Source organism: Manacus candei, unplaced genomic scaffold (genome assembly GCF_025592945.1).
Source record: "Manacus candei isolate 608988 ecotype Guabito, Panama unplaced genomic scaffold, ASM2559294v1 h1tg000022l, whole genome shotgun sequence".
NCBI classification, from domain to species: Eukaryota; Metazoa; Chordata; class Aves; order Passeriformes; family Pipridae; genus Manacus; species Manacus candei.
Window position 1 is genome coordinate 3,442,666 of NW_026138070.1, and position 25,929 is coordinate 3,468,594.

The following is a 25,929-nucleotide window of genomic DNA, read 5'->3' on the forward strand; positions in this document are numbered from 1 at the left end:
AAGACTTGCTTCGTATTTGTGTCCCTCTCTCGTTCAAACCTAGTGCTCCCCACAGGCAGAACTGTCACTGACTGCAGTGTGACTGGGACATACTGGGAAAGAAGGGGAAAGTTGCTGAGCATAACCCAGAGATAGTATCGCTCTGCAGCTGCTGTCGTGCCCTTGAGACAGCACAGAGCGGCACTAAAAAGCTTTGCTACACTCACAAGTGGGTTGAACTTGTTCAAATGTTGCCCTGTGGTTTTACATCACAGGCTGCTCTTGCATTCCACACCTTGGCATGTTATTTACTCAACAGCTTTCCTTTGCTCTGCAATTGCCAAGTCAGTGGTTGATGTGGCTGATACATAATTCAGGCTGATTCTTTTCACGCTGCTGTGGCTGTGCAGCACGTGCCTGGCCCCCTGCTCACCCTCCCCACCCCACCTCTGCAACACCACAGCTTCATTCACAGGGAATGAGGTTTGGTCACCGGCTCTCTTTCTGAAACTCCACCGTGAGCAATAAATCCGGTAATCCCATGATTTGATGGGCAATAACTAACTCAATTTTCACTGACCTTACACATTTAACTAATCCCACCAATTAAGAATAATCTGTTCTTTATATTCAGAGTTAATAGCAGACTGAAAGCTGAAAAAGCAAGAGCGGACGGAACAAGCCTCCTTTTGGCATCTAAAAGCTCTGGCTTAAAATTCAGAATTGCTGTTTAAGCCTGCTTGTAGTTGGATTTGCACCAAAGTCTTGACCAAAACACTGTCCATGATCCTACAAGGATTCAGTGTGTAGTGTAAGGGGCGAGGAATACCTGAATCACCAAGGATAAAGACCCTGCAAAATTTCCTGCTTCCTTTCAGTTGCTCTGTTCCACCCAGATCTCGGCTCCTACCCTGGAAAGCACCACACTGTGATATCAAACCTGCTTTTGACAATGGCTGTGCATGTGGTTTTCATCGGTGTCACAAGAGACGAGGGGCTGAGAGCTCTGCAATTGACTGTGATCAATTAGGAGCCTTTTTTCCCTTTATGCTTCCACTGACAATGGCACTGGCAGCACCACCCACTATTCTGCATCTGGGCTGAGGGAGGGGCTGCACTGCTCTCTCTGGGTTAACAAATTGAATCCTTGCTGCCGTGGCATCGAGCCGGAGCCAAACTACCTTTTGTAACTCGTGCCTTTTGGGCTGAGTGTCGTGCTGGAAGCAGAAATCTAAATAGCTACAAGCAACCCTGTGGTAGGTTTTGCCCAAATGCTCCTGTACAAATTCCTCCTTTAGCAGTGCAGGTCAGAACTGATGTTGTATTCACAGCACCTCTCTGTAGCCATGACTGGGCACTCATTACATTAGAGATGCAAAGTATTATGTTAGCAGCCTTTGAGTGAATACACAATGCAGAGTGACACTACAGCATAAACAGGAGTGCAAAATGGAGGTTTGCCTACCTAAATGGAACACAGAGGGGTTTAGGAAGGCTATGTAAAGAGGGTTCAGCACCAGGACTAATATTTCTATTCTTACAGAAAGTGCTGTACATCTCCAGGTTCTTCAATATGGAAGATGACAGAGCTGTGTCCCCCCAGAAGTCAGGGTAGTGCAGTGTTAGCAGTAGAAAAGAACATTTTTACCAACTAACACTACTGCAGTTTAACACAGGTAGCCTGTGTTGCTCCAATATATCACTGAAGTCAGCGATTAAGTATTAATATAAAGAAGTTTTAAACATCTGGATGCCTACAGCAGGCAGAAACTGTTAGCTGCAATTTGAGTGAGGACAGAGGGAAGCTTGGATCCCCACCTTGGGTAGAGAAATTTTTCTATCAAGTAGCACAATTGCTCTGTGGTTACTTAATATCATCAGTGCTACCTGCTGACCAGCTCCCTTACTGGCTTTTCTGCCACATCCTTGTGTGCAGTCAAAGAAGCAAAAGAGTTGCACAAAGGATATCTATCATATCTTTATTTACATATCATGGAAACACACATGCAACATGTCACAGGATTTACTACAATGGAACAGCCTGTCCCTATCTCCTGTTACCAAAAACTTTATTTTTGGCTCACTAGGAAAACTATCACTTCCCCAGAAAGCTCCTAAAAATAATAATTAAAAATAACAGACTTGGCAGGATAACTAAATGAGTGAGAGCTGCAGGCTGGGATGTCTTGCCACATCCTTGCAGAAACCAGGTGGTTCTCTGGAAGCAAGAAAGGAAGGAAGGATGGAGTGGGACTGGATGGTCCCAAAGATGACAGGTAGGAAGTGGCAGTGTGTAACAGCTGGGGAATATGTCTAAAGCAGTGAAAAAGGGAGAGAGCAAGAGCTCTGTCAGAGGATCCTCTCTCATCTAGACAGCCAGGTTCCTGCTCATCCATTTCCCATCTTTGATTCCATCTGGAGGCTACAAGTTTCCTCTCCTCTAGGAACCTCCAATCCTTAAGGGCAACCTACCTTTATTCTCAAGTAATAATTAAGGGGTAAAGTTTAAGCTCATATTTCTTTTGCCATGAAGAATCTTCCACATCTTAACTCCTTTGAGAGGAAGAGAGGAAACTGCAGAGCCTGTTCCTGCCAGGACCATCAGAACGGGAGTAATGATCATTTCTTACCAGCTGGGAGAGGGGGACCCAACTCAGTGGCACGAATGTGCTGAGGGAAGGCAGGGGGAATGCAGTCTGCTATGGAAAAGGCTGAGGCCACTCTATTTATAAATAACACGAGTTTCAGCCCAGCTGGAACCTGGCATGTCCAGAGCCTGCAGCTCCAGTCATTTGTTCAACTTTTCCCTCTAATTCCCATTGCTAGGTATGAACAGTTTGAGCCCAGCTCCCGACCCTCCGGGCAGGAGTCCCACCCTCCTAAACATTGATGAAAGATCCCTGCTCTCCGTTGGCCGACTCGGGCTCCACACAGCGCCCTTTCCTCCGGGTCACTCTTCGGTTCCGGTGGAATTTGGCGTAACAGCGGAGCCCTGTGGAAAAGACACAAATGAAGAGGGACCAGGGCTCATACAGCAGGAACAGCACACAACCAGCCCTCTGACAGACCCTGCTGCACTGGGGCCAGGCCCCGGGCTGTCTCAGATGGGGTGGCAGAGAAATGCCTCACACGGGCAGGGCACTGCTCTCCGGGCCCTGGCATTCTGCTTGGCTCCCTGTTCTGGTTTGGGATTCATTGGTTCAGGCAGGTTTCACTGGCTTCTTGAAATACCAATGAATTATTCCAATTGTTTCCAGTGATTTTATGGAAGCCCTGCTTGGTTTCCCCCTATTACTTCCCATTACTGTCTAAGTGATCTCTCCATTGGGAAATTACTATAGACTTAATGTGCAGCAGCAACAGCTTGGGACCTCCCCTTGCTATTTATTTCCCTGAAGCTTCAAAAGAGGAGGGAAAAGACTTTGAAGTGCTATTACTGGGAGGTCTGAGCCAAAGCTCACTGCTCATCTCCTTCAATTTGTCTGGTTTGGACTCAAAGTGCAGGGTTTGAAGGAAGCTATCTGATATAGCATTGATGAATCCTAGGGGGAAAAAAGGCATTTTATTTGCAAAAACCATGAGTACATATTCTCCCATGGCAGTGGAAGGCAATGGAAGACTCTGGTCAGGGTAACTAATTGGTTGCTGGCACCAATAGATATATTTTTTGGTGTCTATTGTCTGACTTTGTTACACCAGAATGCATAGCTAGTTAGGCCAGACAGGGGTACAGCCTGTGGGTAAATAATTCTCACAAAAGCCCTGATTTTCAGTAGCCCAGGATCTGGACATTTGGCTTGGCAGGAGCTGAAACTGCAGCTCTTTTACCTTCCAGAGCAGGCAGCAGATAGCAACAGTGCCAGCACCCCCAGAGCAGGGCAGGCTGGGGATTTATAGCTTGTATAATGAGACAGCCCAAAACTGTCCTCAGCTGTACACCAGAGAGCCAGAGGATGTCACAGGTCACAGAGCAGCCTTTTGGAGTGCATGTCCCTGGGCTACACTGAGACCAGCTACCTCAAAGTTGGGTTTGTGCCCCTCATTACCAATCCCCCCAGGGCAGTGTGGCCTCCCAGAAGGAGAGCACACAAGATCAGAGCTCTGTTCTTATCTAAGCCTCTTGTCTTATCTTATCTGGATCTTCCATCTCTCGGGATCTTTTTAATGCTACAGAGGATGCACATTTGGCATCAACTTATAACTAGCTTAAGGATAAAGCAGGGCCTGGGGCAGCCCTCATTAGGCTTGCAGAAACACTTTTCCAGGCTAATCTATCAGAAGGGCACCTCTGACGAGGACCTTCAGGTGTCACACAACACAGCCAAGGTGAAGACTATTTAACACTGCAGCTCCAGGGAAGCTGCCTGTTTAACTGGGTAAAAACAGGTGAATGACCTGGTCAAATCACTGGTCACAAAACTTGGCAACCAGAGTTTTGTCCTGGCAGACAAGACGCAGTGCCTGGAGCTGCCTCAACCATGTTCAGTCTAGAAGAGTGCCTTTCAACATCTTTGTAATGCACCTGTCTAACAAGGGCTGCTGTGGGTTCTTCAGAAACAGCTTTAAGAAACAAACACCTGTGTCCTTCCCACATCTACTAAATTGCTACAAGCTCAGCTGAAATTATCTCGGGAAAGACACGTTAGGCACAAAGTCATGCAAAACAGTCTGGTTTTATAGCCTGTGATACTTGAAAGCACCACTGAAGTGTTAATGTATTGTGGCCGCTTCTGTTAGGTTTGTAGATATGATTAATTTTTGTTTTCATGAGGGAAAACAAGATGACTCAACAGCCACACTGTGAGTCAGTGGCAGGGAAAGGCTAAGCTAAGAGCAGCAGAGCTTAGCTCCTATTTTCACATACAAACCATTATTCCAAGTCAATGCTGTCAACTACAACGGGGGAGAGCAAAGAGCTGGACTCACCTTCAGTGCACATACAGTCATCGTAACACTTGTTGTTAAGGCCTCGATTGTGGGGTTTGCAGAGGTGCTCACGCAGGTCACAGCAAGAGCCTGCAACACAGGGACAAGGGTCAGCACAGCTCATGTACCCCCTTCCCTGTGGGAGTACTGACACCCCTGACAGCTCCATCACACAGGCATCATCTGTTCCTACAACGGCCTGGAGAGCCCTGCCCTTCCCTTGGTGACACTTCCCATCAGCAGCAGGAATCAGGATACATTTCAAACAATCCCATGTTTGGAGAAATGCCTCTGCCAAGCCGATCCTGACCTGGGAGGCAGTCGAGGTGGTGATCACATGGCTCCCCTTCAGCTGTCACAGTTTCATTTCCACTGCTGGGGCTCTTACTGCGGCGCTTTTCTATGGAAAAGAAACAGATGCTGACAGAAAATTTCACGCTGGTGTTTTCATTCTGGAGAGTATATTGTTCCAGGGTAAAAACAGCCTCAAACTTCTAGAGTTTGAACTCTAAACCTTCATAGTCTAATCTCCTCCCTCTTTCTCAACCCTCCATCTATCATTTTTCCTCTGCCCTCAAACTATGCATCCAAAATGAGAAACATTCTGAAACTGAGCATAAAACACAATCAGCATTATGCTGCTTCTCTCTTTCCCCACCACTATGATCTCATGTCCTTCAGCACATCTGGGAACACTAACCATGGGACAAGCCTTACAAGGGTGACTTTTGGGAAAGAGGATGGGGAGGTTTAGCACCTTTCTTTTTAGCAGATGGCCACATTTCTGGTTTGAGATCCTCATAATCTGTCCAGTCAAAGAGTGCCATATCTAGGGTGGGCATCACATCCCCATCTTGCCTGAGGCGGGCCTGCAAACCGCAAGAAACCAGACAGACAACGGGTTACAATTCTGGAGTGACACTGAAGTCTTTGCAGATTTTTGTGGTGCTTTTAGACATTATAAAGGCCTTATGATTCCCCCTCCACCCCTGCCTTGTCCATCGGGAATTCTTGGCATCTCATTTTCAAAAGGGAAGAGCTCTCCCTTGCTGCAGCTGAAGCCAAGAGGGAAGTTTCCACTGCTTCTCTGTGAGGACAAAAGGCGATCAAGGAGCATCAGGATATGGTGGCTCTGCAGCCAAGGGCTCCTAGGGCCTCTCTGGTCCATGAAGCTCAAGGGACATGGAGAGATGAGGGACAGACAGGGCTTGGAGGGACAGAGCAGTTACCAGCTGTACCTGTGACCGTGGTGAGGTGGCTGGAAGAACAGGAGGCTCTTCCGTGGAAACAGCTTGGTCCAGGGCAGTGATGAGGAGCACGGTGGGAGTCAGACTTGTAGCTTCCTCTGCCTGGAGGTTCTGAAACTGTTCTTCAAAGCTTTCAGGTTTCTTGTACAGGGAGCTCGGCCCAGCATCAGGAGTCTTCCCTGCAGAGGGCAACAGGCACAGCAGCATTGGCTTTCTCATCCCTTTTCTCTGAGTGCCATAGGTTTGAGCCAAAGGAATTCAGATTTCATCCATCCACAACCCTGAGCTGCTCTTTAGGCCAGTGTAAAACAGAGTACTGAGCTATTAAAGTGATAGATCAGGTCCAGAGTATATGCAGCTTGACTTTCATACATTTAAGACATATGTAATCACACCTTCTTGAAAGCATGTCTGTCTCCTGCTTAAGAAGAAAAAGATGTCTTCATCTGGTCTCAAGAGTGCAAAATGTACCTGTTTCACCATTTTTAAACTAATGGATTAAGCTGCTGCAAATACCTGTGAATATGTTCTTATTTGATGTTAGTAGTGAGTTATTTTAGCTCCTAAATTGAAATTCCTATCTCCTATCCCTGTTTTTCATAAGTATTAATTTAAATACAGACCTTAAGTTAAACCCAAGAAACAAGACCTGTTTGTAGTCTGCAAATATTGCTTCAAACCAGCTTTGTTGCATACTCCTCTTTATTGCTTAACATGAGTCATTTAGTCAGTCCCCTGAGAAAACAAGAGAGCTCTTCTTACTGAGGTAGGGAGGAGTGATAGCTGGAACTCAGGGATGTGACACCCAGCTTGTCACACAGTGTAGACTGACATAAATTGCCTGGCTTTAACTGAACTCAAGATTTACCACACTGAGCAGAGCATACCACAGAGACACACACCCACAACCTGACCTGCAAAGGAAAGCAGTCCCAGCCAAAACCAAACAACATTTCAAAGTCATTAGTGCAATTTTACATGGGCAAAATTTATATTTTTTTTTTCAGCATAAACATAGAAGAATACAAGCTCTGATGGGAAGAAACTGGTCTTCAAGTGAAATGGGGGGATTGTGTTATTTCTAGTTCTGGTCATGTTTTGAAGTCAGTGGAGAGACTGAGCACGGCTTGGACATGTTTGAACCATTTACTAAAAAAGAAAAATTAAAAAACCAACAAAGCAGGCCACCCCAAAACAACCCCTCAAGACCCAGGGACTCTCTGAGTGAGAGACCCAGGGACTCTCTGAGTCCTCTCCCTGTGAGGCAAACCAGCCAGCACTAAAACCCTCTGGTTCTGGAGTTCTCCTTTTTTCTTGTGCCTCTTTTGTCTGGCAGATTTCTCCCCAGAGCAGGCACACACCCCACACCCTCCACACAGCCATGTGGCTCAGCCACAGCTGCATGTCCTTGCCCTCACAGCAGTGACACTCACTCCCAGTGCCCCCCAGCCCCCGGAGCTCACACACCTCGGTGGTGTTTCAGCCTGTCCCTGCGGCTGTTCCGCCGGTGCTCCCGGTTCTGCTTCTTCCCCCTCTCCGAGCCCGGGGACTGGTTCTCCCTCTCAGGATATGGCAACTCAAAGCCCAGGAACACATCCTTGTTCTGTTTCAGGGCTGCTGGCTGTCCCTCTGTCACCAGCTCCTCCACTGCTGACGCTCCACTGCCCATCCTGAGGGTCTCTTCCCCGGCCAGTCGCCCTCTCGAAGGCATGGCATGGACCCTCTCCTTCTTAGCCAGGCCATGCTTGTGGTGGTGCCCAATTTTGGGCTGCTGCAGCCACATCTCTTGGTTTTGAAGGTGGTTGTTGCTCTCTGGAACATTTCTGAGCTTTGTGCCAGGGTTCAGGGAGACTGCAAGACTGATGTCAGAAAGAACCAGCGCGGACAGGAAGAGGAAAGGAGAGAAGAAGGTGGAAGAAGTTGCCATAATCCTGGGTGCTCTGCCTCACCTGCAATTTAAAAAAAAAAGGAAAAAAATAAGCAACCAACGTTTAGGAAGGGTAAAGGCCATCAAGATTCAGTCCTAGGACACTTAGATGAAAAACACTATATATATCCAGAGCTGGAAGTGAGTTATTCCCTCCTTGGTTACCCTTCTCTCCCAGCCATGGCTGCAGCAGCTGAGACACACGTGCAGGCCCTGCAGGGCTGAGAGGTCCCAGTTTCATGTGCAAATGAGGCCATCAATCAGCAGGACATTTCCCTTTGATTCCTCACGAGCCCCCCTACCCTCCCATTCACAGCCCACCATCTGAGGGGCTGGGGGGGGCTGGCTCCTGCTGGCCACAGTCCCTGAGCCCAGGCACAGCATTAGCTGTCTGGCCAGGGCTGTTTGCTGCCAGGTTGGCATCCTGGGCCTGGCTGGCACTGGCCCCTCCTCACAGCTGGTTTCCTTGCAATGAAGATGTCAAGATGAACAAAACTGGGGGCAGATGATGGCCTCGCAGGACCAGCAACAGCCCTGAGCAGCTCAAGCCAAAGACATTCACACACACTCACACACTGCTTCAGGGTGGCTGAAATTGGTCAAGGGAAGAAAAAGCGCTGAAAATTCTGTGCTGATACTTCAAGGCATAGCAGAGAAATAAATCTGCTGTCAGCAGAGCAGGGAATGCTGGTCTAAAGATCAAGAGGCAGGGAGGCAGACTGAGGTTTCTCTAGTTTGTCCCACTTTCCCTCCTTGACCCTGCACAGGTCACACTTCACCCCACCAGACAAGGCTGTCACTGGGAGGGTAATTTAAATCCAAAGAATATTGAGACCAAGTCCCTCAGCACTGTGTCTGCAGACTGTTCTCACTGTCATATTTTTGAAGGTCTTCCTTCATCCCTGTGTTTGTGTTACAAGACATGGCTTTGGGACATTGCACAAGTCAGAGCATTCCCTAATTAAGTCATTCTCCTCTGTTATTTCCCACAGAAAGGGGAAAGGGATTTGCAGCATTTCCAGGGCAGCCTTTTGCTTTTGGGGCAGCTTTCTCAGACTGTCCCTCTCACTCTGGGCAGCAGGAAGACATGCTTAAAGCCAAAGTTCCCTGCAACACTGACTGCCAAAAAACCAGGCCCATGCTTACACTTGAGAAATACTGTCAGAGTTACAGCCATGGTTTTTCACTCAACCTCCTCCCCTTCCTTCCTGCACCCGATTTCCATCTGTTCACCCAGTGAACCACTTTGCTGCTTAATTTCAAGGGTTTGCACTCCCTCTCCAGGTGCTTGGCTGTTTGATCAGCCATTGTCACCTGGGAAGGGCAGGTAACAACCTCTGAGGCCAATCTCTGAGCCGTTTTGTGGAGCTGACAGGAGACACCCTAAGAATAGCCTGGGCTCTTCCTTTGCACCTCTGAGACAGGTGTGGAGTGTTTTGAGTCTTTTGTGAGTGAAAGCTCTGCCATGATAGCAGCCCCAGCGAGCATCTTGTGAGTTTAGAGGGAGATGCCTTTATCCTGTTAACTGAAAAAAAGCCTGTTCACACATTCACCAGCCAATTCTGCCTTTCCAAGATTCCTCTCTGTTGTTGCTCAGAGCCTGGGAGCAAGTTTTCAGTTCAGTCCTCCCCTGGAAAGAGGTAGGCAGGACAGGGGCCTTTTCTTTATGCAGTGTCCGAAAAGCAGGTTCTTCTACTGGTCACAAAGGACAACAAACTGCTGCTTGATTTAGGAGGTGCTGGGAAGCTCATTTGCTGAAGGCATAACACTATGAAATAGTATTTTATTGGCAGCTACCTGGAACAAAGGAAAACCAGACTGACAGCTAAATCTATTAACAAAGCACATCAAGTCCTGCTTCAAAACCAATGGAAAAAACAGCAACCCAGCCACATGCAGGCTCTGCATGGGGTCATTTGTTTTTTCTCCAGACCATGGGGTCTTCATTTCTTTTCCTAGGATTTTCTCTTTAAAAACCAGAGCAAACCAGCTGGATTAAGGCATCACTCAGAACAACTCAAAGAGCCAGAAAGAGCATCTTAGCTTTTCATCTGCAGGCAAAATACCAGGAGGAGAGAACAAGTGCAAAGAGAGGGTGAGGGTGTCTCCAATCTCGCTCTCACAGACATGGGCCCTTTGATGGTGAACCTGACACACACAAGCTGCACATTCTGGTTTTCAGCAGGAGCTTGGAGGCAGCTTAATGCTGCAGGGCAGTTAAACAGAAGGTCTGTTTCCAAGTGTAGGGGGCATTTATTTAAGCTGCCCAGCTGTCTTGTTGGCATGACACAGGATGAAAGTGCAGCTAGAGCACACGGATTGCCTCATCTCTGCACTGGCAGAGGGGCAGGTTGACATGCTGTGTTTCTGTCACTGGGAATCTTGCATTAATAATGCAGACAAATACCTGTATTACACTGTTGTCAGGGGAGATCTGAGCTGTTTGCTAAACCAAACTGGTGCATGGCTAAGTTTGGGTACCTTGGGTTAATGCAACACTGCTGTGCTAAAGGCAAATGAGTCTCGGCCCTCTCCTTAATCACTTGTTTCCATGCCATGATCTACCTTTAACTTCAGAAACCTCTTCCTACCTCCTTCATTTTTCTTACCCTACCAAGGCTGTAAAATTCACACTTCCAGGCACAGATAGATAACACAACAGCATCCCTAGTTTTCAGTGCTGAGGGTCCTTAATGTCTGAGCACCAAAGTTAAGTTCACCCTCTCCTCTGGCAGGACCACCTAGCCCTGGGCTTGCTGATGTAGGTGACAGCACACTGTGGTGCACCTTTTCTGCAAAGGTGAAATTCTGTCAGGCAGAAAGAAGCCTGGCCTTGTAAGGAGATGCCTTTCCTAAATTGCTATAAACAAAGAGACACGTTACAACAAGCCCAAAACCCATCCTATTCTTAGGGTTCACATGTTAGTAAAGGAAATAGCTGAAGTACTTGCCAAGTTAAACTGCCCCATAGCTCTTTACACCAGACCTACATCTCCCTTGCTCTACCCCATGCCTGCACTTCTTTTATAGACCCTCAGGATTACAATCCACCTGAGGCAGCAAATCTGCCTTCTCACAAGAACACCTGTACAGCAAAGATAAGGCCTTAGAGCTGTCCAGGGTGCAGGCTCAGGACTGAGTTGCAGTGCTGTCTCAGCCACTATTTCTGATCCATTTTGGGTTAGTAGTGGATGGTTACAATCCTGTAAGGGAAATAAGGGGCTTTTTTTGCATATTGAGTAACTTTCTCTGTGGGAAGTCTTTCTCTGGACTCACTGATACCATTGCTATTCCTCTGCCCTCTGCTCATAATCCTGCAAGGCAGTCATGTACTGAGAAGGTACAAAGAAACTCAGGCATGTTTTCTCCCTATAAATACAGTTGTGTCACCTTGGCTCTGAAATAGGCTCTGAAACTGCCCCTGCTGCATTTGTTCTGTATTTCACAAAGCAGCAACATCAGATGATCCACCTTCATTCATGTATCTCACGTTATACCTGACAGCCATAGCTTTAACTTCTCACATATGTTCTTCATGTCACAGCCAAGAGGAACAAAACCCTTGAACTGAGAGACTGTCAAGATCCTTTAGCACCCCAGACTGCAAATGATGCAGTTTGTATGCTCAAGGGCTGAACCAAGCTAGACCCAAGCACGTATGCTGGGCCAGATTTCTTTTTGGCTCCGATAAGCTCAGTCTTTGGCAGACGTGCATAAAGATTTCCTGGACTCCAGACAATCCCAAGCTGCAGCAATAGACTGAGTGTGTGTGCATCTACATGGGTGTTGCGTGTATGTGCCTGTGTGGCAGGGATGACAGACAATAAACCCAGCTTCGTGTGCCAGGCTGCCTGTAAACAAGAAGCCAAAGGGTGATGGATGGGCTTGGGAAGGCCTGGAGCAGAATGGACGGGGTAGGCTCTATGGTAGCTGACATGCAGAGAGCTGGCTGGAGCCAGGAGGATGGCATTGTGCAGATAAATGAGATTTCACTTCCCTGCTGGGTCTCTTTCCATCTGTTTTTCTGTTTCTGGAGGCAAATGCTGGGAAGCTTCATAAACAATCTGCCAAGAGACCTTCCCATTTTCTAAAGGCTCCCTTCCAGCTTTCTAGGCTCCCCCAAAGTAGGCAGGTAATCTTACATTCACCCTTCTCTTTTCCTCCCCAGGGCAAAAGTAGTAACACTTTTATTCTCTCCAACACTTCTTGCATACTCAATTATAGGGAATTTTTTTCCCCTGCTGGTACAGACATCGTTGGGATGTCAGAACTGCAGAATTCCCTGCTCACAGATCTCCAGTCCTTTTGGGTTCCTCTTCAGAGCTGCCCTCCTTTCTTAGGTTTCCTGTATCTATTGTCACCTTTCCTCCTTACTTTGCCTTTCATATTTGCCTGACTCCGCAGTTTCTTTGTCCTTCATGACTGTAGTGTGAGAGATTTCCCCTCTGCTGATATTTAGGTTACTTGAATATTGTCCCCACCCTTTGAAACATCTGCTTTCCTTTGCCTGTGTTGTTTTCCCTCCCTTCCTGCCATCCCCAAACAGCACTCCATTGTAGAAAGGGGCCAATTCACTAACACACTACTGGTACAAGAGACAGAACAGAGAGATTCGGGCTTGCAGGTGGTTAAGGGGTAGCTGTAGGTGCCCTTGTGCCTTCAGAAAAATCTCCCTGGGGTCATTCATATCCATGACCACTTGAAATGTGATTCACTCAACATCAGTTGAAGGGCTGGAGCTGGGACTCCCCTCACTGGTCAGCTCTGGCTCTCTGCCCTCCTAATCAGGACAGAAGTGACTTGTTCACACAGCACGGCCCAGGGAACTCCCTCTCCTGCAGCTCAGCTTGTGAGCTAGTCACTAAGTCACTGCTGAGCTCCAGCACCCCGGCTCTGATGGACACTGGGCACCTTCAGGTGCCCCTCACCTTCAACCACAGCCGTGCCACCCCTTCTCCCGAGCCTCTTCCCAACCTGCCCTGAGAGCTTCCCAGCACAACATCCTCCAGGGACAGAGCAGCCCAGCAAGCCACTGCATTGAAGGGGAAGAGGGGCACATGAATGAATATGCAGTACCCTCTGCTCTGCTTCCTCTGGGACTCCAAGGAGTGGCTGACATAGCCATCACAGGCGACCTGCTATCAGAGTCTACTCTACCCAATAATGAGATTAAAATAGCAATGAGCCTGAGATTAGCATCCAAGATATAGTCGCTGGCTGTCAGCACGGCAGAGAAGACTCTCCAGTTTCATGCACAATGCCTGGTGACAAATGGGACACAATCAATAGCAAAGGTCATTGCTCACCCGGCCGGAAAGCCCCTGCCAGTGTGACAGGGAAGAATGGGGGCAGATTTGCCCTGATCTTCTCTGGGGGGAGACGTGGATGTGTCCTGACTGGCAGAACAGTTGGGCTGTGCTTTCAACGTTTTTCCTTGCATGAACATTCTCACTTTGAAACAAATGTGTAGAATTAATACCTCCTTCTGCAAGGGAGAGGAGATGGGAATACAAAACCACTTCCATTAAACCCTCCAGTTGACGGAAGACTTCAGGTGTGAATTGGATAAGTGTCACTTAAATCCTACGTGATGAATTACCAACTGTAATAAGCCATTAACTGGTGCCAAACTGATTTAATTCAGAAATGAGATCTCACTTTTATCAACAGAGGAAGAGCAGAGAACAACCCGCGGGTGCCCAGGGGCTCGGTGCCTGGCAGCGCACGGCTCCGCAAGTACAATGACTCCGTGGGAAAAGCTTCCTTCGCCCCTCGGCAGCTCTGGCCGGAGCCGGGACATGCCCGTGGCGTGTGCGAGGGGCTCAGCCCCTGCGAGAGGGACGGTGCCTCTGTCCGAGGCGACTTCGCTCCCAGGGAAGGGCAGAGCCATCTCGGGAGGGGGCTTGCAGGACTCCCCGAAGTAGCAGTGACCCTGCGCTGCACCGGGCGCTGAGGGACCCGGGCGGCAGCGGGAGAGCCCGGAGCCCGCTCCCGGCACGGTGACAATAGGGCTGGCCAGAGGCACCGCGCCCCGGCACCGGCGCTGTCCGGGATCGGTGCTCGCTCGCACCGCCGGGCGATGCCGCCACGACCGGGGCACCGCGCGCGTCCCGGCGGCGGCAGCACCGGCGGTCCCCGAAAACCCCGCTCTTTGTCTCCTCCGGGGCGCACGGAAAGTGGGAAAGTGCCCCCGCACTGCTTCGCAGCCCCCGCGAAGGCAGAAGGGGATCGGTTTCGGCGGAGCATCCCCCGCCGGCCCCGGGGCTCGGGGAGCGCGGCGCGGGCAGCGCTGCCTTACCTGTCCGCAGGTCCGGGGCTGGCGGAGCCCGGCAGGCAGGGCAGGGCAGGGCAGGGCAGGGCTGTGCGAGCAGCGGAGGGGAGGCAGTTCTGCCGGGGGCAGCGGGTGTTCAAACCCGAGAGCAGGAGGAGCAGGAGCAAGAGGAGGAGGAGACAGGGGGAAGGCAGTGGGGGAATGTGGAGAGGAACCGGGGACGCCGGGAATCCCGGGGGACTGGGGTGCATGGTGCGGGAGGAGGTGGGGCTGGGAGGGGCTCCGGGCGTGCGGGGGGCTGCGGGAGGGTGCAGGGGGGGCTGCAGGGCGCGGGGGTGCCCAGCGCCGAGGAGGAGGAGGTGCGGGAGCGCAGGGTGCTGGTGGCAGCAGCAGTGCCTGCCCCGGGCACGGACGGGGCAGACAAAGGACGGAGACAAAGGCGGGGCAGCCCCGGGGCGGGGGGGGGTGAAGGGGGCGCGGAGCCCGCCCCGCCGCGCAGGTGAGCGGGGTCCGCCCGCCGCGCCCCCGCTCCCCGCAGGGACTCCCCGGCGTTACAGCCGCGGAGCGGGTTAGCGACCCATCGGGGGCGCAGCGCTCCCCTCGCTCCCCGCCCGGCCCCGCCGTGCCGGGGGAGCCGCGGGGGCGGACGGGGGGCACCGGGACCCGCGGGGGCCTCGGGGAGCAGCGCCGGCCCCGCGCCCGCTCCTCCCGCCCGCTGGGGGGCGCTCGGCACAAGCGCGTGACGTCACCCGCGCGCGCCGCCACCGCCCCCGCCGCGCTGGGCGGGAGAGAAACGGGCGGAGGGAACGGCACGGACCGGGGGGACAGCGGGGACAGCGGGGACGGTACGGACCGGGGGAGACAGGGGGAACGGTACGGACCGGGGGGACAGCGGGGACAGGGGGAACGGTACGGACCGGGGGGACAGCGGGGACGGTACGGACCGGGGGGACAGCGGGGACGGCACGGACCGGGGGAGACAGGGGGAACGGTACGGACCGGGGGGACAGCGGGGACAGGGGGAACGGTACGGACCGGGGGGACAGCGGGGACGGTACGGACCGGGGGGACAGCGGGGACGGTACGGACCGGGGGGACAGCGGGGACAGGAGGGCCGGTACGGACCGGGGGGACAGCGGGAACGGGGAGGAAACAGCGGGGCTGGTACGGACCGGAGAGACCAGGGGGTAACGGGGGTGACAGCTGGGACAGGGACAGCAGGGACAGGGGGGAGACAGCGGGGTGGGGTGGCGGGACACTGGGCATAGGGACAGCGTGGGGACAGCGGGGTTGTGGGGGGACACCGGGTCGGGGGGATGGTGCCGATGCGGGAGCCCCGTCCGGGGCCCGGGAATGCCGGGGAAAGGCGGTGCTGTGCGCGGAGCGGGGCCGGGGCGCCCCGGGGGTCCAGCCCCCCTGCCCGGGGTCACGGACACCCGAACGGGCCGGGCAGCTCCGTCCTGCCCTGGGAGCCGAGCCGCGGGCAGGGCACGGCTGGGGCCAGGGCCAGCTGTCCTGGGGGCCCGGGGTATAGACACGGGGAGGTTGGACGTGATGAATTAGAGTTACGTGATATCCCCATCCCTGCAAGTGTCCAAGGAGGTGGGACAGGGCTTGGAGCAACCTCTCTAGTGGAAAGTGTCCCTGCCCGCGGTAGGGGGCTGAACGAGATGAGCCTAAAGGTCCCTTCCAGCCCAGACTGTTCTGTGATTCCACGATCTCCCTGCCTGCACAGTTGCTGAGTGTGTGGTACCCAGTTCCAACCTTGTGACTGCAGGGAAGGGTGGATCTCTTGGGATGCTCTTCCCTCACTGGGGCCTCTCTTTAAGGAGAGATGATGTTTAGATGAGGACGTGAACCTAAACCTCTGAAAACACAGATTGTTTATGCTACTCTGATACAGATCTTTTGTACAAATGTGATAGTCACTGTGGCTGGAGGGCTAGAGAGATACTTAGATATCTTAATTTTATTTAGTGTAGCAGATCATTGATATTCCAGGAAGTCTTTGTATACAGTCGTAGGATTCTGATTTAAAAAAAGGGAAATGAGGGTAGCTCCCTATTTTGTGAAGGTTAAACTAATTCTTTGTGAGTCTGAAAAATGTGGTTTGTTGCAGCTGAAACAGCTTGAAAATCGGTGTCTAAAGAACTGATTGGAATGGTTTTGGTTCAGCAGAGGTCTGTGTAGGACACTGGAGGAGCCAGGGTGCTCCAGAGGCATTTAAAGACATACACAGCTCATCAACAGTGGTGCTGCTATTGGTGGTTAGTTTTCGTGCACGCAGAGAGTGTGGATAAAATAGCGAAACAAATTAAAATTTCTAGTAGGTAATTGTGTACACTGTGGCTTAAATTGTGTAAGGCACAGATTCCACCCTGTAGGGAAAGCTGTTGGAAAGCTGAACCCCAGTGTGTGCTGTTTGACTGTTGGCAATGATACTCAATTTGGCACAATAATGTGCTGGCCTTTATAAGTGTCACAAATTTCAGGCTCCCCAGGAAAGTGGTCATGGCACCAAGCCTGTCAGAGTTCAAGGGGCATCTGGATGATGCCCTGAGTCACATGGTTTAGTTTTGGGTAGTCCTGAGAGGAGCAGAGAGTTGAACTCCATGATCCTTATGGGTCTCTTCCAACTTGAGATATTCCGTAATCCTGTGTGACAGAGTCCATGTTGACTTAATTTGGGTTTGGATTCCTTGGGACTGGAGAGACAGACTCTGAAGCTGTTGCAATGGCAGCAGATGAGAACCTGTGTGGTGATGTGTCAGTGGAAGATGCAGCTCCAAGCCTGGACGAGTGTTGGTTCATGATGGTGGTGTGGGAATAAACCCATAAAACTGAGAATTTTTTGTGTTAGAGTAGGAAGTGGGGGCTAGAAAAGGAAAGGAATATGAAACTAAAAAACCAGTGTTTCTTGGGCTACTAAAAAGTATTGGTCTGAACTTACCTGTGTCCCAAAAAGAGAGGGAGAGAGTGGAAAAAAAGCAGGAATTAAATTCTGGGTGATCTCTCAGTTGGAGGTGTGAGCCAGAACACTGTGGTTTGTGCACTGCTGGTGATCCCTGAGGGCTGTGGTTGCAGAGGGTGCTCACACCTCTGTCTGCAGGCCAGCAGGGGCATGGGAGAGGTGGATGGTTCTGTGGGCTGACTGTGTTCATAATACAGCAGCCAAAGGATAAGCATTCCTTTCGTTGTTACTTCCAGGGCCTGGGGAAGATGACAACCCTCACACGGCAGGACCTGAACTTTGGGCAAGGTAAACTGTTGTGCTGAGCTGCAGCTGATGCCCCTGTGAGCCTTCTCCTTGGCACTAAATGTTGTTGGAGGGTTGGTCTGTCCCTAAACTTCCTGCAGCTAATAAGGGGATGCAGGCGAAATTTAGGTACAAAAAAATTATACCTTTAAAAAAAATTCCTCTGAGTCTGTGGTATTGCTCTGCTTCCCCCCCCTTCCCCCTCCCCTCTTCAGCATTCTTTACTTCTGTTTTCCAGTTGTTGCAGATGTTCTTTCAGAATTCCTGGAAGTGGCTGTTCACCTCATCTTGTACGTCAGAGAAGTTTACCCCATTGGGATCTTTCAGAAGAGGAAAAAATACAATGTACCTGTCCAGGTAGGAGATTTTCCCAGAAGCTGACAGCCACATGGACAAGCAAAATAGCAAGGATCAGTCAACAGTCACTAGAACAAAAACTTGTACTCTGGAAGTGATTGTTTTAATGTGCAAACTCATTTTTGAAGGGAAATTAGTTCCTGTCATAAGGGAGAGCAGCCCTGTAGCTGAGGATACAGCAGTGCTCATGGAACAAGCAGGTCATGGACAGCAGTAGTAGAAGGCTTCCCCAGCTCTGTGCAGTGAGGTAACAGGAAAGCATGTTTCCTAGGAAATAGGGATGGTTGGAATATGCTGTTCCCCATATGCTGTTGTGGCTGTATATTCCTGATAGACAACACCTGTGTGGGTGCAGTGGTCTGCCTCAGCTGATTAACCCTTCCCTGAAAGAATTGCTGGTTTGAATGGGCAACTCAGCATTTTTCACCAGTATTTGAAGCATGACTGGAGTGCCTTGTACACACTGGTGCTTCTGTTTAAATCTCCCCTTTTAGCATTGCCCTGCTTCACATCAAACACAGCTCTGACTGTTCCCTGTGTTTGCTACAGATGTCCTGCCACCCAGAGCTGAACCAGTACATCCAGGACACGCTGCACTGTGTGAAGCCACTGCTGGAGAAGGTGAGAGCAAGTCAGGGACCAAAGTACTGCAAGTGGCTCTGACAGAAAGTAAGAGAACATAAATACTCTCTTAATTGCAACCTTTATTTACTAATTTACCATATACACTACATTAGCTGATAAAGTTCCTGACAAAACTAAAACCAACACCCGTAACCTTTTCTGGCAGTTGAGGCTTTGCTGCATCTCCTACTTGCACCTGAGGACATGTGTGTGTGTATTTCCAGTTACAGCATCCTGCACTTTAACATTCTGCTTTTGAATCCATCCCAGTTGAAGCACCTGTCCTGGCAGAACAGTTCAGTTGCTTTTGTAAGAGAAGGGTGTGACCTGTGAAACATTCCAGGAGGCTGCTGGCAGGTTTTGTATTCCTTGCTCTTCACAGACAATCATAATGCATATTCAGAAAACAGAATTAGATCAGCTGTACACTGTGGCTGTACAAAGCTGCTCTGTTTGGCCAATGGTCTGAGTGTTTCTTACCTCCCTCAGTGTCCATCCCTGAGGGATGCAGTGAGATGGCTGCATCTCCTCCTTTGTCCCAAAACAGGATCTAGAGAAACACACAATTTAGCACACCCATCTGTCTCAGCCTTAGCCACAAACTGTCAGTTTAAAATCCAGCAAGAAATGGCTTTACAAAAGCAATTTTTCTGATTGCTAAGGATAATCTGAGCTCAAGCTTTGGATAACTGCTTGTGCTGTGAGCCCCAACAAATATAGTGGGAGTGCACTCCCACTATATCAGAGCACACTGGGGGCAGTACACAGCTTGTTTTAAGGAAGGGATTTTTCTAATCTTTGTTCTTGCAGAACGATGTGGAGAAAGTCGTGGTTGTAATCCTGGATAAAGAGCACCACCCGGTGGAGAGATTTGTCTTTGAGATCACCCAGCCGCCTCTGCTTTCCATTAGGTGAGGTTTCCACTCCTGCCTTGCCCATGGCATCCAACATCTGCCTCTGAGGGCTGTTCTGGGAGCAGCTCCAGGCCTTTGCTGCGTGCCAGTAACAACTGCTGTGTCCTCCACAGTTCTGAGTCCCTGCTGTCCCACGTGGAGCAGTTACTCCGTGCCTTCATCCTGAAAATCAGCGTGTGCGACGCTGTGCTGGACAACAACCCCCCAGGTAAACGTCCCTCAGATCCAAACAGCCTCATGCCTGGCATTGCTTGGCTTGGCCCATCCCCTGGGAGCTGTCCCCCGAGCTGGAACCTGCCCTTTCTCTCTCAGGTTGCACCTTCACAGTTCTGGTTCACACACGGGAGGCTGCCACACGGAACATGGAAAAGATCCAGGTGATAAAGGTGAGTGACACCTGACTCTGTGTGGGAAGCTGCAGAGCAAAGACTGGGCAGAGCAGAGTTTTGTTCTCTCTGAGGTTAAGGCTGACAGATGTTTTGAACATGCACACATGTGTCATGTGAGGCACTTCACAGCTGCTCTTGAAGTGGGTTAAAATGGTTTGTGCTGGTGAGGTGGGAGCACATCCACCACACACAGCCACAGCTGCAGACAACGGCTGCTTCAGACCCTGAAACAGAGTGTAACAGCACTCACTGCCCAGTGCCTGGTCAGGCACTTAGAAGTGCTCAGACATGTAGAACAGGTATTTGAATTTAATCAATAAAAAGCAGCTCTCATCCCCTGATGATCCTCCTGATTCTGCATAAGGAGCAAGGCAGACTAAGATTCGAGTAACTAGTAGGTTTGGGGGCACAAATAAATATCAAAGTGTGTACAGATCACTTTCTAAACCAAGATTTATTTATTTATTTTTTAAGAATCCTTGCACAGATACAGGGAAACTTTTTTCCTGAGCCAAGTTATATTATGTGTCCTAAGGCACAATAAATAAAGCTAACCAAGTATAAAATTATTTCAATGGCTCTGTACTGCTTAGTAATGGAAACTGGGAGTGTAGTAGGCCAAGCTTTAAACTTCCAAGGCAGGATGGAAATCCATGCCCCAGGCATTCAGGAGTTGCAGTTAAACGCTGGTATAAGGGACAGAAGAACATGATAGCTCATGACAGCTGAGAGTGTATCTTTTAAAGAAGTGAGGTGTCCCCTTTGCAGTAAGCAGAGGGTTGACATCACAGTTTGATGCTGTAACTGGAGACAGTTATGCTGAGTCTCAGGGCCAAGTGTGCAAGTGTTAAGTTTTGCTGTTGTGGAAGGTTTGAGTGACCTGTTCCTTCCTCAGCCATTCACTCTCTCATTCACTTAACACTGAGGAAGAGCTCACCTTGCAGCACTGCCAGGCTCTGCCAGTAACACACCTTGTGTTCCTGCCCCCAGGACTTCCCGTGGATCCTCGCTGACGAGCAGGACGTGCACATGCACGACCCCCGGCTCATCCCCCTGAAAACCATGACATCTGACATCTTAAAGGTGAGCAGATCTGACCAAGAGGTGGCTGAACCTGCTGTAGTTCTGAGCTTTGTCTGCTCTCACACCAGCTCTGCAGTTTGCTGTGGGGTGACAACTTTAATACTGCTGAGCAGTAGCTTAGCCTTGCAGGTGTCTGTGCCAGTAATCAAAACAGGGCAAGACTCCTCATAATAAAATAACCTCCTGGTTATGGGGGAAGGTACAAACCTTTCCTATTCAGCCTGTTGTAGGCTTTTCCCCTTTCACCTACCTGTAGACCAAACAGGACTGATGCTGGTTTCTCTCCTCCAGATGCAGCTCTATGTAGAGGAGCGAGCCCACAAAGGCACCTGATTTCCACTTTTCCTTGCCTTCGAGCCTCATGTGATCTTCCAGTGGAGTAAGATCTGTCACAAACCATACCTTGAGAACCATCTCTTCAGCCAGCCTTCTGGTGAATGTAGAGCAGCTGCTGCCTCTTTATTTCAAGTGCTCTTACCACTGTATATAGAACTGACTTGGAATGTGGAGCCAGAGCCTGTTCCCATGTTGACTCGTGTGAGAGTGAGTACAGGTGTTGTTACAGTGCATCCCTGGGGAGTCAGTGCTTTGTACCAATCCAGTTCTCACCTGATGGGGCAGCTCCCTTGCACAGGGGCAGGGATGGACAGCAAGGAGCTGTTCCACGAGAGCAATGGACTCGTGCTAAGGGGGAGTGAGGCCTTATGTAGTGTCTGTCCACTGTGACTGTCCCAAGTAGTCTTCAATAAATATGAAGTTTTACCCCAGTTGAACTGGGCTGAGTCCTGTTCAAACCAGCCCCCTTCTTAAATGAGGAAGTACTTTTTCTGTGGAGCTTTCACCACTTTTCTGGCACATATGTGGACTCTGTCAGTTCCTAGGAAAGGCTGTACCCTGGTCTCTCCCCTTTCCATGGGAGATCTCTCACCCACAGGTGGCATTAGCAGGGTGGAGTTTGGTGCAAGAGCCTGCAGGTAACAAGTACAAGAACACTGCAGATTGAGGCTGGGCGTTGCTTTAACATTTTATATTGGGTTACACAGTTCAATACAAAACAAGCTCTGCTGTGAACAAGAAAAACAAGCTGCTTGGCAGGACAAAGGACACTCACCCAGGGAGTACAGACAAAAAGTGCACCTGAGGCCACCTGGTTACAGTCCTGAGGTAAAGCAAACCGTTTTATTGTGCCTTCATAACAATGTGTGGGGCCCAATGGTGATGCTGCTGTTTGTCACACGGACCCCATACCATCCTGCCCAGAACTGGGTGTCCTGCCCTCCATGCTGGAACAAGATGTGGCGAACTCCTGCTGGGTAATCCCGGAATGTGTGGGAAATCTGGAGAGAAATAAGAGAGTTCCTCTTAATTTGCCTAACTAGACCTGAAACTCAGACAACTACAGTCTGTGAGTCATTGAGCTTTTCCTGAGACCAAGATACCTTTCACTGAAAGTGCAATACCCCCTTTTTAGGGGATGGGGCAGAAAAACCCTCTCACTCAGCCTTCTGCCCTGAAATGTTCTCTGAGTCAAACTAACATTAAGCTCAATTCTTAGGTGCATTTGTCACATAAGTAACATCTAATGTGAATGTTACTTATGTGGTTGTTACAGAAAATCAAACCAGTTAAACACCTTTAACAGTTTAAGAAAAGTTAAGTCTGCAATAGTTGGCCATCCTTGCACAGTAGTTTTGAAACAAAGGTTTTTGATCTGGAAAAACAGCAATCTGCTCTTGTGACTTAGTTATTTAGACAAAAACTAGGTAAAACCCAGAAACAATTAAAAAGACTGAGTACACAGAAGCCCGGGGGATATCATCTAGAAAATCCTGGGCACCTAAAAAGGAACTTGACTTGATCAGGGCACCACTGCTTCTTTGGCATCATCAACAGCAAGGACTGACTCAGGAGGCTGGAGAGCAGAGAAAGGTCCACTGGGACTTTTGGCCAAGTAAGACTGGCAAGACTCAAGTGCCACAAAACTGATCTAAAGCTCCTGCCCCCGGGGTTGCTGCTCACCTCTCTCCACTTGGCATCACTCCACTGCTCGATGATCACATGCTCGGGCTCGAACTCGTCCAGGACGATGTAATCAGCCGAGAGCAGCCGCACCCGGAGCTCGTAGCGGCACCCGCAGTCGGACCTGGCAGCATACCTGGGGAGGGAGAGGAACCCAGGGCTGTGTGTACAGCCTTCACTTCCCCCTGGGGTTCAGAAACAGTCTCCAAGAAGATCCCTGTCTGTACACGGAAAGGACTGTCATCCCCATAGCTGTGGAGAAGTTCTGTAACTTTCCAGGATTGCCAGCTCCTTGCTCTCCTTTAATAAGCTCAGATGTAGCTTATGCTTTACTTGAGAGCTACAACTCCCATAGGTTAAAGAACTGATTTTATAGCATGAAAAGCTCCACAGGCCTAGCTTAATTCTAGGCCAATACCAGAAATTCTAGTTTTCAGTGCATCCTCTTACCAGTCCTTGACTACAATTTCAGGCCGTATCTCATCCATCAGCTGATCTTGGTATCCTTCGTTCTTCAGAGTAATGAGCTGAGACTTGAGGCATAGCCTGAAACAGCCACAGAAATACTCACAGTTCCTCAAAACATCTCTTCCCTCTCACTGTCCGTGTCCTTTCCCTGACAGATTTACTGCCTGCCCAGGCATTGAAGGCCCACAAACCTGACCTGGCTAAGGCCTGCCTTTTCCATAGCCAGAACTGGATAAGGAAATGAACTGAATTAGCTTCACCCCCAGATAAAAGGAATAGTTACCTGCAAGTTGGATTAAGAGGGGTCCCTGCACTTGTGTACTGGAACAGGAAACCACTGCCTAGTGCATGTAAAAGCAGCTAATCCTCCTCTGCTTACACTCTGCATGACACACCTACCACTCCTGGAGGTTCCAGAGCCCTGTCAGGTAAGTGCAGCTGATTACGTTTGCCAGAGCCTTCACCTTTGCCCATCAACTCTGGCAGAGGAGAATTATTGTAACTATAAAATCCACGTGGATGATTTTAACTATAAAAATTACAGGAGGTTCCTGGTAGAGACAGAAAAACTTGACATATACTGTGACCAATTCTCTCAGCAGTACCCTGTCTCTTTAGACTAATTGGCATAAAGGCTTAATTAAGCTCCTTCCTTTTCCCACAGCTGGGCTAAGGTTCAGTGACCTGCCTCAAGCCTTCTAACCATGGTGCCTGTGCAGACACACAGGGGAAAGGAGGTTTCCCAGCTCCAGATTACTGCAATCCAGTTCTTACCCAAATGAAGTGACAAAGTATTTGTGTACTGTGGGGTCTGGCATCAAATTTCCATGATCTCCAGGCAGATCCTCAATTTGCCATTGATTTCCACCGTTGTGGTCAATTGTCCAGTGCTGGAATTTCTCTACAAACACAGGTGTCCAAGATGAGGGTTAGGACCTCACTTCAGCTACCAGCAGGAGCTCTGCTTTCATTAAAGAGTCAGCTACAGGAGAATTCTATTAAGCTACATGGAGTTTTCAGATCCACTATTTTTCCTACAACCTGGAAGTGACCCCTGTCATTAGGTTGCTTTTCATGGGGCTGTCAGCAGCTGGCACAGCAGGTAGCTGTGCCACATCACAAACCATCTGACCACATCACAAACTCATCATCAGCAATAAAGTAGAATTACTGTAGTCCTATTAGTCAAGTCTTTGATAACTCAAAGTTCTCCAGCTGCCCAAACGTTTACTGCCAATACCCGATGGTTTCATTACCACCTTGTACTTGCTGTGCAAATTAATTGTCACCGTCTGCAGTGCTGGGGCCTTGCGACTCCAGATTTTTCTGGTTGCAACCACAAAGCACTGGTAAATACACACCCGTCTACCTACAGCAGTTCTATTGCTGGTGTTGAGCTGGATCTGACCCAGCAGAGCTCCACCAGCAGCTGGACAGTCCTGCAGCACGAGCAGTTGAGTCATGCAGGATATACTGACTCACTCTGACTTCTCGGAAACTCTTTAACTGCTAAAACAACGAGACCAACCTTCAGCGCAGGGGTTTTTGATTAAGTTTCTCTTCAAGTGGCAGAGCATATAGAAGACCCTCCAGTCAGAGATGTTCCTGTCCAGGCTCTGCTGATAAAACCCGTCGCGCTGGCACTTTCTCTTCCAGAGGGTGTTGAGGTCCACCACGTACCGCCACTGCGCGCACACCAGGCGGCAGCTGCGGAGCAGGTCCCGGGCGGGCAGCAGCGACAGCAGCTGCACCAGCACGTCCTCGGGGAGGTCGCCGATGGTTGTCATGGCTGAGGGCGGGGGGGAACCACAGCCCCGGGGCACACACAGGCACACACAGGCACACACAGGCTCTGCCTAAGGCAGGGCAGAGCCACGGGCAGCCCGGCGGGCCGGGGCCGAGCAGCTGCGAGTCAGGGCCCCGGCCCCGCTCCGGTACCGACCTGCGCCCTCCGGCCCCGGATGTGCGGGCGCGGCCCTTCCGCGGGGCGGGGGAGGGAGGAGCGCGGGCGGGGCCGCCGGGCTTTATCAGAGCGGCCCGGACCGCCCTCCCCGAACCGCAGCCTTGTGTCGGGACAGCCCAGCCCGGCCCCAAGCCCGGCCCCGGCCCGCCCGGCCCCGGCGCTCCTGCCCAGGTAAGAGCGCTCCGTGTCCCCCCGAGCCCCTGCGGGTGTCCCGGGCTGTCTCCGGGGACAGATGGGGACACGGCGACACGGCACGGGGTGGGCGCTGCCCGCGATGCCGGGACGCGGACCGGTCCCGGAGGGTGATGCGGACCGGTCCCGGAGGGGGATGCGGACCGGTCCCGGAGGGTGATGCGGACCGGTCCCGGAGGGGGATGCGGGCCGGTCCCGTTGGGGGATGCGGACCGGTCCCGGAGGGGATGCAGACCGGTCCCGGAGGGTGATGCGGACCGGTCCCGGAGGGGATGCGGACCGGTCCCGGAGGGGATGCGGACCGGTCCCGGAGG

At 50.7% G+C, this 25,929-nt stretch overlaps 3 protein-coding genes across 11 annotated transcripts; 1 reads left to right on the forward strand and 2 right to left on the reverse strand.

The window, feature by feature from the left end:
* Nucleotides 1–1,944: 1,944 nt before the first annotated feature.
* On the reverse strand, nt 1,945–14,613 carry DRAXIN (dorsal inhibitory axon guidance protein). The gene is made up of 7 exons (XM_051786237.1): nt 14,378–14,613; nt 7,620–8,101; nt 6,144–6,331; nt 5,663–5,774; nt 5,216–5,305; nt 4,906–4,995; nt 1,945–2,971 (listed from the first exon to the last, which is right to left on the reverse strand). Exons 2-7 carry the CDS (start codon nt 8,077–8,079, stop codon nt 2,859–2,861), a joined length of 1,053 nt encoding a protein of 350 aa, XP_051642197.1. The 5' UTR covers nt 8,080–8,101; nt 14,378–14,613; the 3' UTR covers nt 1,945–2,858.
* Nucleotides 14,614–15,119: 506 nt separating this feature from the next.
* On the forward strand, nt 15,120–21,762 carry MAD2L2 (mitotic arrest deficient 2 like 2). 9 transcript variants are annotated; one of them, XM_051786256.1, is made up of 9 exons: nt 15,120–15,195; nt 17,558–17,609; nt 17,845–17,963; nt 18,513–18,584; nt 19,398–19,498; nt 19,615–19,709; nt 19,814–19,887; nt 20,881–20,973; nt 21,265–21,762. In XM_051786256.1, the coding sequence occupies exons 2-9, from the start codon at nt 17,570–17,572 to the stop codon at nt 21,304–21,306; spliced, it is 636 nt and encodes a 211-aa protein (XP_051642216.1). In that variant the 5' UTR covers nt 15,120–15,195; nt 17,558–17,569; the 3' UTR covers nt 21,307–21,762. The 9 variants fall into 9 exon arrangements, with proteins under 9 accessions (XP_051642216.1, XP_051642213.1, XP_051642209.1 ...); XM_051786253.1 differs by lacking the exon at nt 15,120–15,195 and adding an exon at nt 15,204–15,223; XM_051786249.1 differs by lacking the exon at nt 15,120–15,195 and adding an exon at nt 15,214–15,259.
* A 362-nt stretch (nt 21,763–22,124) lies between these two features.
* FBXO6 (F-box protein 6) lies at nt 22,125–25,432 on the reverse strand. The gene is made up of 5 exons (XM_051786245.1): nt 24,989–25,432; nt 24,235–24,361; nt 23,443–23,538; nt 22,993–23,128; nt 22,125–22,310 (listed from the first exon to the last, which is right to left on the reverse strand). Exons 1-5 carry the CDS (start codon nt 25,245–25,247, stop codon nt 22,164–22,166), a joined length of 765 nt encoding a protein of 254 aa, XP_051642205.1. The 5' UTR covers nt 25,248–25,432; the 3' UTR covers nt 22,125–22,163.
* Between the last annotated feature and the right edge of the window lie 497 nt (nt 25,433–25,929).

Excerpts from the sequence above, each read along its gene's own strand:
- DRAXIN (XM_051786237.1), bottom strand. The coding sequence starts at position 8,079 with ATGGCAACTTCTTCCACCTTCTTCTCTCCTTTCCTCTTCCTGTCCGCG. Across the intron at positions 5,306-5,662 it reads GCCATCTGCTAAAAAGAAAG|AAAAGCGCCGCAGTAAGAGC; the intron begins GTGCTAAACCTC and ends TCTTTTCCATAG. Across the intron at positions 4,996-5,215 it reads CCACCTCGACTGCCTCCCAG|GCTCTTGCTGTGACCTGCGT; the intron begins GTCAGGATCGGC and ends CCTGTGTTGCAG.
- MAD2L2 (XM_051786256.1), top strand. The coding sequence starts at position 17,570 with ATGACAACCCTCACACGGCAGGACCTGAACTTTGGGCAAG. Across the intron at positions 19,499-19,614 it reads CCGCCTCTGCTTTCCATTAG|TTCTGAGTCCCTGCTGTCCC; the intron begins GTGAGGTTTCCA and ends TGTCCTCCACAG. Across the intron at positions 19,888-20,880 it reads AAAAGATCCAGGTGATAAAG|GACTTCCCGTGGATCCTCGC; the intron begins GTGAGTGACACC and ends TCCTGCCCCCAG.
- FBXO6 (XM_051786245.1), bottom strand. The coding sequence starts at position 25,247 with ATGACAACCATCGGCGACCTCCCCGAGGACGTGCTGGTGCAGCTGCTG. Across the intron at positions 24,362-24,988 it reads CAAAAACCCCTGCGCTGAAG|AGAAATTCCAGCACTGGACA; the intron begins GTTGGTCTCGTT and ends CTGTGTTTGTAG. Across the intron at positions 23,129-23,442 it reads GAAATTGTAGTCAAGGACTG|GTATGCTGCCAGGTCCGACT; the intron begins GTAAGAGGATGC and ends CTCCCTCCCCAG.